General features: G+C 48.5%; 1 protein-coding gene across 1 annotated transcript; it reads right to left on the bottom strand.

Annotated features, from left to right (window-relative positions):
- Positions 1–2,132: 2,132 nt before the first annotated feature.
- LOC123167244 (protein ASPARTIC PROTEASE IN GUARD CELL 1-like) lies at positions 2,133–3,575 on the bottom strand. The gene has a single exon (XM_044585076.1). It carries the CDS (start codon positions 3,560–3,562, stop codon positions 2,201–2,203), a length of 1,362 nt encoding a protein of 453 aa, XP_044441011.1. The 5' UTR covers positions 3,563–3,575; the 3' UTR covers positions 2,133–2,200.
- Between the last annotated feature and the right edge of the window lie 8,545 nt (positions 3,576–12,120).

Raw genomic sequence — 12,120 nt, 5'->3', positions numbered from 1 at the left:
CGACAATCCCTCGAACCGAAGCTTGAAATCACGACATCTCTACAGATTGCACACATATAGGCTTCATGATCCGGCAGAGCTGCACCGCCCCGAGCATTGCATTGCATTGCCGCCCCCCCCCCCCCCCCCCCCCCCACCGCCAAAAAAAGCAACTTCAAACGTTATTTTGTACGGCATATAGTATTAGGTTATTATTATGACTAGCAAACATGTACGTATGTTGCAACCAGAGAAACAATCATGTTGTCCAACTACTCACAGTGGATAAGTCAATCCCAAGCGATGAGCTTTCTCACTCGTGCACACAACATTCATGAGTCACTTCTCGCTCCGGCTTATATTTCCGTGAACTCGTAATTGTCGGGAAACATAGTAGAAAACAAAAAAAAATGTCCTATGATCAAGATCCCGGATCACTATGAAGATGCACACAAGATTAAACCGGATCGTTACTAACCTCGAGTTGCAGCGGAAGAAAAGTTGGTGGAGATAGTTCCTGAAGTCCCTTGAACCGTCCACGACGATCCCTACAACAGTCCACGACAATCTCTCGAACCGAAGACTGAAATCACGACATCTCTACGGATAGCACACATACGGGCTTCATGATCTGGCAGAGCTTCACCGCCCAGAGCATATCATCGTCGGAGAATTATAGGAGGGAGGAAGAGAACCGCACAGGGCTCTCTATTATCTAGATTAGAGAAAACTAGAGGTAGGTCTAATCTACTTGTATTTGTATATGGGAATCACTTGCTCAAGTTAGGCCCCATATTGCCAAGTTAATATTTTTATGTACTTTGTTCAAATAAATTCTTAGCTTGAGAACAATCTTGTGATACTTCAAAAGACATCGCCACAACCTCTACTTTTATATAATGGTTGAATAAAAAGTTTACACTTGATAGAATTGTTCTAAAAGAAAAAGTTATGGAGTAGCTCAACCCCATGGTGTTTGATACAATAGACCCGGCGGTCCTTGCTTTGGGCATTGTTTATACGGAATCGACATTCCATGGTATTCAAGAATATCCCAAAATCTATTTTGCATTCCTACATGGTGCTTCAGCTTCTTGCAGGTGCCATGGCCTTGTCACTATATGCGCGTTTACACGTGTAAATGTGATTTCGTCACCTCTCTTGATGTTATGCTGAGAACTCCGCTGGCCAACTAACGATCCATGAGAGTTTTCACTCGGATTTCGGCTATGAGTTTGTTAATGTTCGCAGTGACAACACTGCAGTGAATATTATTCGTCTTTCTATTGAGTGTGTGTGTGTGTAGGTGGTAATAAATAAGTATTGATCGTAAGAGCTCAAAAGAGACAACATATTGGTCCATAATACACAAACTTAAGCCACAATGAAACCCCGCATATATCACCTTTTGGCATAATCTTGAGAACTTAGAAGTACCTATTCTGGATGCACCACAACTGAAGCAAGTGCCTGAGAGCCTTGACTTGAGAACGTTAGTGGGCATGAACGAAAAGCTTTAGATCTTGACTTTTTGATAACTCTTTGTGGTCAAGTTTGTGTAAAATGAAAAACAACAAAATGAAAAACAACCTGATAAGCAAGAGGATTCAAGTATTTGTTCTCATGATAGATTAAACTTTGACAAGAAGCATCGAAATTTTTCCTCAAGCTCCAGTTACCTAGCTGTGCATGTACTACCTTGTATAGATATGTTCTATCTTGCTTATAGCTTGCAGAGAAGACAAGGGTACGCCTATGCGCAATAATGTTATTGATGAGCTAGATGGATAACTTTGGTTTATCAAACTTTTTGCTCGAGGACGAGGAAGGTTTAAGTTTGGGGATGTTCACGAGTGGATTTTAAGCATTTGGAGAAGGGTCACCGTATTTTTGATAGAATGTTGTTTTTTACTTTTTTTTTAGGGATGCTGTTTTTTTACATTGGTAGTAGGTGGTGTCAGTGGCGATGGTTGGGATGGGATTGGGTTTGACATGGAGTAGAAGCAAAGCTAGTCACGTGGGGAGCCATCCCCCTTCCTATGTACATTGTCTCCAACTTTCCCAATGAACCAGAGATGCCCTAACAATGAAAGATGGACATTACATAATGATGCACGATGCCATAATGATGCACGTACACTGGCTAACACGCCTGACATAACACATGCCTCCATGTGAACTTGACTGCATAGGATTATTATAGCGCGTGATCTGGCTGGAACTAGAAGATGAGCACGCACCCTAGAACTAGAAGAGTGGCTACTGTCACGAGCGACGCCTGCGCCGGCGCAGGGGCACCACCCTTCGTTGCCACCGCAGCTGGCCCACTTGCGGCCACCGCTGGCCCAAACGTCAGCACGCCGCCGTCGTCGTGGATGTCATAGGTCATGTTCCTGCCCGTCTGCAGCAAGCTGCCGAGGACGGACCCACCAGTGGAGGGACGTATGGTGAGGCAAGTCTGGTCACTACCGGCGACCTCGAAGAAGTAGTTCTTCACATTGAGCTCCATCACCACGTCGGCGCCGTCAAACACCAGCGAGACCGTGGGAACCTTGATAGCGGCAAATTCCTTGGTGGGGAAGCACAGGCGGTCCTCATCGGGGCTCTTGGGTACCCCGACGACCTTCTGGTATAGGATCTTGGTCAAGAGCTTCTGCCTCAGAACCTTGTACGCGGCCACTTCGAGGTAGGTGACGGGAAGGGTGGTGCTTAGGATCACCCCGCCGGAGCCGGAGAAGGTCTCCTCCGGGATGTCCTTGAGGAGCTCGCCGTCGACCTGCACGCCTGTTAGCTTAACGTAGTACAGGTCAGGGTACTTGCCCTTGAGCAGCGGCGTGCTCCGGCTGCCCTTATCCTTGGCCGGCGCCCCGTCGTCCCCGACGCTGAAGCTGACAAAGCTCTTGTCGCCGCCGCCGTCGTCGATGAAGTAGGAGAATGTGGAGATCTGGAGCTGCGACACGAGTGAGAGCGGCCCCCTGCTGAAGCCGGCGGAGCCGAATGAGCTGTTGAGGTTCCGCTCCGGGACCTTGCCGATGCAGCCGAACACCATGCCTTTGGCGGGCGTGGTCCCGAAGGTGAACGTGTCGGTGGCGAGGTAGGCGGACGTGCCACCGCAGCGGTCACCGGGGCCGGCGCATTTGTACTTGGGCATCAGGCGGTTGCATGCCGGGTCGGCGCAGCCGATCGGGGCGAAGGAGTCGGAGCGGTTCGGCCGGAAGGTGGGCGCATATGTGGGCCCGGGCTTGCCGCACTGCGCCCAGACGAGGTCGGTGGTGATGTCCATGACAAAGGGGAGGACCTGCGGCGGCGATGTCCCGACGGGGAGGTCGAAGATCAAGGCGCCGTAGCTGTCCGCCGCCGAGCTGCCCAGCTGGCGGTCGTCGCCGCTGCTCTGCTCGCCGGAGATGTCCTTGACGCCCTCCCCCTTCTTTTCTTCCAGGTAATAGCCGGCGACTTCCTCGATGGCCGAGATAGATTTTTCAAAGAATTTGAGCTTGGGAATCAGCCCGGCCGCCGACGCGGCGGATGAGTCCAGCGGCGCCAGCAGTAGGAGGAGTAGAAGGAGTGAAGTACGAGCTGCCATTGTTACGGTTATATCAAGCTAGGCCGATGTATATCAGCAACAGGCCCTGAGCGACCCGTATATATACGAGCATACAGACCCATCTCGGTATTATTTCCACGTCCTCTCTTTTCTCTCTCCACCCTATAGCTATACTCCCGCCAAAAAAGTTTCCGACATACTTATTCTGAATTTTTGGTGGATCTGAGAGACTCAGACTCAAAGAGTTGACCCAGCGACAAATGGCCATGTGGCCACGCCGATGGCTGGCACATCCGCACATGCCCGGTTGTTGTCTTTCCTCGTTCCAGGGAAACCCTAGGGACCTTGTTGTCATTTTCTCTCTTTTGGTGCGCTTGTTTTTTGTGATTGTACCCTACCTTGGATCTCTTCTCGCGTGGCCTGGCCTTATTAGTAGGTGTTTCTGCGTGCACTTTAACTATATTTTTTTACGAAAAAGATCAAATCTATTAACATCTCAAACACAATAAAAATTACGTCGAGGTCCATGAATCACACTGAACGAGCATTGCCGCTGTCAGAACGAGCCGTCGACGTGCCGCTCTCACCGCTCCCATACCGGAGTCGGTCTGACCTTGTCAATGACAGCGGAGAAGTTTTCGTACATGTGCCTTTAAGGATCAGCGGCCCGGAGCCGCAATCGTTGCCGTTGAATCAATAAAAATGATTTAGGATTGTAACCGCCCCGCGTTGTCAGATTGAACTGAGTAAGTTTTTGTAACCACCCCTACCATGGAGTGTATATATTGGCAACCAAACTACTCCTGGCCAGTCACTGGGTTTTTAGGGTGTGGATTTAACAGGAGAGCTAGAGGGGGACTACAGCGAGTATAGTGCACGGCGGCACACCACCATGATATGCTGATTGATTTACATATTAGAAGCAATATTATGTAATAAAATATATCATTATCATGAGAATACATAGAACAATCTGACTAATTTAGGAGAAACACTACTGGATAGAACCGGAGACATCAAGAACACGAGAAAATAATTTTGGATGTTGAGAACAACCCTCAAACATTTGACCTAAACAACATAAATCAAGCACAATTAGCATTATTTTGTACTGGTTAATTTGCAAAAAAAAAGGATGTTTCTTCGTTAACTGCCAACAATGTAACTGTTTCAAGACCCCAGTAACAATATTCAAACTGGCATATTTTTCTAATCACTACGGCTTTGTTTTCATATAATATATATATTGTGAAACACTCAAGCAGGCCACACATGCAACTTGAACACAGCTTCCTGGAATCAACTTTCTTTTTAGAGAAAGCATTAGCATGGATGATGTCTGATGCGCCAAATCCATAAGAGCTCTGGACATTCTCCAAGCACCAGGGCATATGCAAGCATTTGAATTGCTTTAATATCAATATTGAAATTTGAAGAAATTCATGTGACCACACTATCTAAGGGTCAAGGGAAATCTCATGATAAAATTGGCAGCTTTATGTAAGATAGCAATGATGGTAGAAATGGGAAGTTCCAGGAGCCTAAGTTTACAACAATGACGCGCACCATGCCACTTTCTATACTTAAATCCGGAGTTCATCTTTCCCCGCGGTTCGGTGTTGTTCCAGCGGCTTCGTAGGGACGGCGGATCGGGAGAGGATGTGGCCAATCGGCAGTGACGGATTACCGGAGCCGGCTCCGGTCATGGCGGTGGCGGTGTCCCCTTCGCCAGGCATGATGGGCCAGGTGCTGGGTCCTTGTGGCAGCACCGGTGGCGGCGGATCTTGGGATACCGCTCCCGGGGATGTTGCAGGACGCGCGTGGCGGCTGGAGCTTCCTCCGGCATCGACGGCACTGGATGCGGGATCGCGACGGCTCTTGCTATCGTATGGGAGACGACAGAGGCTGGTGCGATAGTGAGTGCTCCCTGTAGTGCCCGGAATTGGGGCGGTGGGCCCTCTTCATCGATGGTGGTGGACTCCGGGGTTGTGTGGGCGACTTGGAGTCTGGATCTCGAGGTGGTGGCGGCCTTTCTGAGGCTGGTGGAAATTTGGAACGTCCCCTTCATCAACAGAGCGGGTTCGATGCGGCTCGGCAGGTGACACATGTGCCTCTTTCGGAGTTGTCGAGCGGTGCCCGTCGCTGGCAAGTGAAGCCACCGGTGGATGCGCTACCCGCGAATGCTACGCATGACGTCTTACACGGAGACGTCAAGTCGTGCCTGCTACCGGCAGGTGATGCACGGTGGCTCTGGTGGAGGTGTCATGTTTGGCATGTTGATGTTGGATCGAAGGTGGTGCGACAGTTGCGGGAGGCAGGCAGTATGGGACATCTTTGTCTTCGGATGTCTTCTCCAGAGGTAGCTGGCTATCGAGGCATCGGTAGACGGCTAAGGGCGGATATTATAGACAGCTTCAACAACGAGTTTATGCACTCCGGTGGAAACACAAGATCTCTGATCGGGCTATGTCGACGCGCACCTGCGTTGTGTCCTTGCTGAAGGTGGTGGGTTGAAGCTTGGCTTTGGGGATGAGAATACGGGGTTCAACCTTGTGGTGGACTCGCCATCATCGGCACATGTGCGGCGATTCCTTCTTGAAGGTGTAGCCTAAGTAGGGTTAGTGGTTATCTGAAGGAGTTACTGTCGCGAGGTATTCGGCCTCAGGGTTTGTTTTCCGCTTAATTTTAGGTCGAGGTTGTTCGGCTGCTGGATTTTGCATTTTTAATAATACATGGCTGCATGCATAGTTTTGATGTATAGGCCGGGGCTTATTCTCTTTTTCGAAAACAAAAACAGAGAAAAGGCCAATATTTTAAATCTCAGATTTCTACTCCTCAAAGTAAGCTCATCAATATGTATTTATAGATTCAACATTGTAATCCTACAAGGTGAATAATGACTACTGAAGAACAGCAATTCTATTTTGTCCCTCCATTCCTCCATTAAGAAAGCACTAGTAAGTGTGCACGTGCAACACACGTCTTAACTAATATTACAATCATAAGTGAAAATCCACTTGTATATCTTAAGAGTATTCACCGCGCACCAGTGAATTAGTCCTATGAAATCAGCAAGTAGATATTAAGATTTACAAGTCGATCTAACAGACACGCAGTGCTTCCTCCAGTTCTTTAAGTTCCTCCTCTGTTTGATCATGCAAGTTTTTTTGTGTGTAATAGTATAGATGATAAGTGATTCAGATAAAAAAATACAAGATTGAAATATATCTTAAATATTACCTTGTTGAAATTAGCAGAAGCTCCAAGAGAAGCTGACAAAGAATCATGGATTTCTTTCATACATTCAGTCAGTTTGTTAATTCCAACCATAGTCTTTTCAATGCACCAAATATTCCAATAATATGCATGTATCGATCAAAACCTTTAATTTGCAAGGCTGAAAAGCTAGACATGATGCATTTGCAAGACCATGAGAAGATTAATGGTATACATGCAAATGAAACTGGAGATTACACTGACAAAGTCAAGGACGACATACTTAGTAGTATTTCTTCAATGTCCTGAATTAACTATTGAGACCATAAGCAACTTTTTTTTGAGCGATATCTGTACACTTTATTAAACGTGCAAAGTCACGGAAATACAGATAATATCGGGCAAAGTTGCAAGCCACACATGGCGCCCGGGAGGGAGAGAAGCGGCAGCCTTAGCTAACGCATGAGCCTCTCCATTATGTTTCCGACTCTCGTGGATAAACTCAACTCCACTAAAAGCTACCCTCTGATGCTTGATATCTTGTACAATTGGGAAGAACCTGCATGGGGAGTCGTCCTTGATCCTTGACACAACTTCTAGGCAATCTGTGGCCACACATATAGACTGAACTTGTAAATCTGAAGCGAGTGCTAGCGCCTCGCTACACGCCTGTGCTTCGAGAATTACCGGATCCAGGAGGCCTTCAAAAATGATCGCTGAAGCCCCTAGGTAGTTCCCGTTTTTGTCTCGACACACCACAGCTGAAGCGCCCTTGTCTCCATTCTTGGAGAAACCACCGTCTGCATTGATCTTGGTGTCGTGAGATTCCGGCGGTAGCCATGCAAAACGCGTTGGCTGTCCCGCGCCTGCTGTAACTCCATGTGGGTCCCTGGGCATTGCATGCATGCCCTTGGATATTACATGCAAGTCCTTAGATTGCGCATGCAGGTCCTTGGTGCGCGCCCCCCTTTCTGGGATTTGATCAAGCTCCGCCATGAATTTGGTGATAAAAACATGGGTACTGAGGGGGCTCTGAAACTGCTCGTCATGGATAGCTCGGCGTCTCGCCCACCAGATTGCATACATCGTTACAAGCACATGCGCCAGGTCCGCCGTGGGAAGGGTATCCACCAACCAGAACATCCATAATTTAGCGTCGTCCGTCCGGTTAGAGATGATTGTTTCAGTGATATCTTCATCAGCGAGAGCCCAAACACAGCGAGCCATATGGCAGTCAAAAAGGGCGTGGCGCCACGTATCCACCGCCGCGTGACAGATGGGGCATTCAGCGGATTCGGTCATGCTTCTGTGTTGTCGAACAGCCCCTGTGGGTATGGAGGTTTTGGCTAGTCTCCAAGCAAAGACTCGCACTTTTGAGGGCACCGCTGCTCCCCAGAGTTTAGCCCATGAACGGCTATCAGCTATAACGTTGGAGTGACCGTTGTTATGCTCCAGCCAATCCGTACGCTGTTGCTTTGTCACTGCAAGCAATTTGTAAGCTGAGCTCACTGTGAAAATCCCTCTCCTCTCGTAATGCCACGACCAGAAGTCATCCTGGACCTTGCTGCTAAGGGGAATATTGAGGATTGCCTCCACGTCCATCGGGTACAAGTGCTCATGTAGCATTGCACAGTTCCAGGTGAAGGTGACCGGGTTTATAAGCTCAGAAACCAGTTGGGGAGGATTCTGGGATTTTGGGCAAACCGGCTGAAGCTTGAAGTCGCGGGGGATCCAATTGTCGTGCCAAATATTAGTCCTCTCTCCCGATCCGATGCGCTTCAGAAGGCCAAGCTTAAGTGCATCCCGCCCCTCAACGATGGATCGCCATACTTGTGATGGGTTCTTCGCCACTTCTGCTTCGAGGATTGAAGAAGATGGATAGTATACTGCTCGAAGAATCCGGGCGCTGAGAGAATCCGGCTGAGTCAGTAGTCGCCAGGCTTGCCGGGCATGTAGCGCCAAGTTCAAAAGCTCAATATCGCGGAAGCCCATGCCACCCATGCTCTTTGGCTGTGACATGACTTCCCATGAAACCCAGGCAGTCTTCCTCTCTCCTTTCTTAGATCCCCACCAAAATTTCCTCAACAAACCATTGATATGCTGGCAAAGGCCCCGAGGCAGTTTAAAACAAGCCATGGAATAAGTAGGAATCGCCTGAGCAACTGATTTAATTAGCACTTCCTTACCACCGACGGATAAAGCCTTCTCCATCCAGCCTTGCACATGCTTCCATATACGGTCCTTTAGATATTTGAAAGACCCTTCCTTTGCTCTCCCCACATCAGCTGGAAGGCCAAGGTATTTGTCTGACAATTTCTCATTCTGAACCTCTAAGATTTGCTTAACTTGTTGCTTCAGAGAATCCACACAGCCCTTGCTGAAGAAGATTGATGACTTGTCCTTGTTGATGCGCTAGCCAGAAGCCTCACAATAACGTCGCAACAAAGAGTCCACCCTCATCGCCATCTCAGGTGTGGCATTGAAAAATAAGAGGCTATCATCAGTGAATAATAAGTGATTTACCTCAGGAGCGCCATCCGCCACCTTGATGCCCCGTACACTCTCATTCGGATCAGTCGACTTCAGCAAACATGACAGACCCTCAGCGACCAGCAAAAAAAGATATGGAGATATTGGGTCACCTTGTCTGAGTCCTCGGGATGGGCTGAACTCCTCTTGCCTTGCACCATTGAAGATGACAGAGAAAAAAAACGAAGGTAACACACCTCATGACAATCTCTGTGAAACGTGCACTTATGCCTAGTTTTAGCATCACCTGTTCAAGATAATTCCACTCAATTCTATCATATGCTTTCATCATATCAAGTTTTAAAGCACAGAATCTGTTACCCTTTACCTTCCTCGTTTTCATGTAGTGGAGACATTCATAAGCAGAGATGAAGTTATCCGTGATAAGCCGTCCCGGTACGAATGCTGATTGTTCCTCAGAGATGATATCGGGGAAAATGAGCTTAAGCCGATTAGCCAGAACCTTAGATGCAATCTTGAAGATCACATTGCAGAGACTTATCGGTCTAAATTGTCCTAAGTTTTTTGGACTTGCAATCTTGGGAATTAAAACGATGAACATTTGGTTTATCTCCTCCGGGGAATCCTCTCCCTTTAGAACACATAGCACCATATCAGTTACCTCATTACCGCACAACTCCCGGTGCCTCTGAAAGAAGTGTGCAGGAAAGCCGTCGGGCCCTGGAACCTTGGTAGGGAACATTTGGAATAAAGCTGCTTTCACTTCGGTGTTGGTATATCGAGCGTTAAGCATGTCATTCATGGCAGCAGCCACCCTGGGTGGTATATGAGATAGTACTTCCTGAATGCCAATCGTATTTTCATAGGCATAAAGATTGCCGTAAAAACTTGTTTCCATGCTTGCCATCTCTTGCTCATCCGTACAAACCGTGCCGTCTGCTCGTTGCAGTTCACTGATGCAATTCCTTGTTTTCCGAGCGCTAGCTTTCCGATGGAAAATTTTGGTGTTGTTGTCTCCCTCTGCCAACCACTGAACGCGGGCCCGTTGACGCCACATGATCTTCTCACGTAAACACAGCTCGGCCATGCGGGCTTCTACACGCTCCTCTTCCGGCGACGGTCCTGCGCGGTCTGGAAGCGCTTGAAGTTCTGCAAGTTTCATACGTAGCGACCTCAGCTCCGTTCTGACAGCACCAAAGGTGGTTCGGCCCCACTTGCGCAGCCTACCGGCCACAAAGGAAAGTTTATCGGACAGTGCTGCAACAGTTTGGGCCTTACCAGTAGAGTTCCAAGCTTCAGCTACCACATCACCAAATCTCGGATCGCGCTCCCGCATGCACTCATACTGAAACTGCTTCTGCTTTGCTCTCACACTCGTGTCCACGAGATCCATTTCCAGTAAGATAAGGCAGTGGTCAGATTTAGCCGCTGTTAGGTGTTCCACCGAAGCAAACGGAAAGAGGGCAGACCAGTCGGCCGAACCCAAGGCTCTGTCCAGCCTAACCCTGAAGAAATGACCTCCTGACACTTTCTTCTTCCAAGTCCAGTCCAAGCCGCGGTAGCCCAAATCAGCAAGTCCACATATATCCACAGCTCTCTGAATGCATCAATCTGTGCACTATCACGCTCATTTGGACCAAATTGTTCCTCAGGCCGCAAAATCTCATTGAAATCCCCAATGCACATCCATGGAAGAGTGCTCTCCCCTCTCAACCTTGTCATTGTGTTCCAGGTTTTGTACCGGAGAGATCTCGTTGCTTCCCCGTAAAAACATGAAAGGCGCCATTGTTCCCTTCCTGTTTCAAGCACCCATGCGTCTACATGATACTCCCAAAAGTTCTTTATTTCAACATCCATCGAGTTTTTCCAGAAGATACAAATACCTCCACTACGACCACTACTACCAACAGCAAAACTGAAATCGAAACCTAAAGAGAAACGAAGACCTTCAACACGACTTTTTTGTAACTGAGTTTCAACTAAGCAAAGAATAGAAGGCGAACTAAGCTCCACCAGGTCGAGGAGTTCTCGAACTGTCGCAGGATCGCCTATCCCACGACAGTTCCAGCTTAGGATTTTCATTGGGCTTGGCGGTGCTCCGAGGAGGAGCCCGCCAACAAAGCCATCTTGTCAGTTCCTTGCTTCAATGGTGACCCTGTCTTCTTTGCTTTCTTGGCATCCCTAGGGGAGACATATACTGGAGGTGGCGGTGGGACTGCCATTGTGGTCGTATTGGCAGTGTCTAGTGCCTTGCTCCTCTCCAAACCTTCAGCAACAACCGAGCTGTTCTTCAAGACAAGATTCAAGTTTCTACGAGCAGTTTCAGCAACTTGCACCTCCTGCCTTGCCTCCCCAGTCTTAAGGGGACTAGTAACTTCTGCCTCTTCCGCAGTCGAGTCAAAGCCCGCGTCCTGAGATGAACGCTTGCGTGGTGGAGAACGTTGGCGGGTAGTGTTGCCCCGGCCTGCCCTTCCTCTTCCTCTTCCGCCTGAGCGACCCCCTCGAGGAGCCCATCCACATTGCTGCTCCGGTGCAATCTCCCTTCTTTGTGCCAGCATCCAGCTACCCCACTGCTTATCTTTCTCTTCCCAAACACCATCGCCACACTCCTCGTGGTTATGGCCCATGAAACCACAAACCTTGCAGAAATGCGTGATCTTCTCATACTTCACCGGGAGGCGAAGTCTTCCCTCTCCCACGACATTCAGAGGCGTAACCCGTGTTAGAGGTTTGCTTACAAGAACCCGAGCTCGAACCCTCACATAATCTCCCTCATAAAACAAACGAGCAGCAAGCTGGACTTCTTTCACCCTTCCAATGCGGCGAGCGAGTTGATCAACAACCTCCACTTTGCGATAGAGTTCTGGTATGTTATGGATCTGAGCCCACAC

The sequence above is a fragment of the Triticum aestivum genome, chromosome 7D, assembly GCF_018294505.1.
Source record: "Triticum aestivum cultivar Chinese Spring chromosome 7D, IWGSC CS RefSeq v2.1, whole genome shotgun sequence".
NCBI classification, from domain to species: domain Eukaryota; kingdom Viridiplantae; phylum Streptophyta; class Magnoliopsida; order Poales; family Poaceae; genus Triticum; species Triticum aestivum.
This window is presented reverse-complemented; position numbering and strand designations above follow the sequence as displayed.

Bases quoted from the DNA above. Each gene is read 5' to 3' on its own strand.
- LOC123167244 (XM_044585076.1), bottom strand. From the start codon at position 3,562: ATGGCAGCTCGTACTTCACTCCTTCTACTCCTCCTACTGCTGGCGCCG.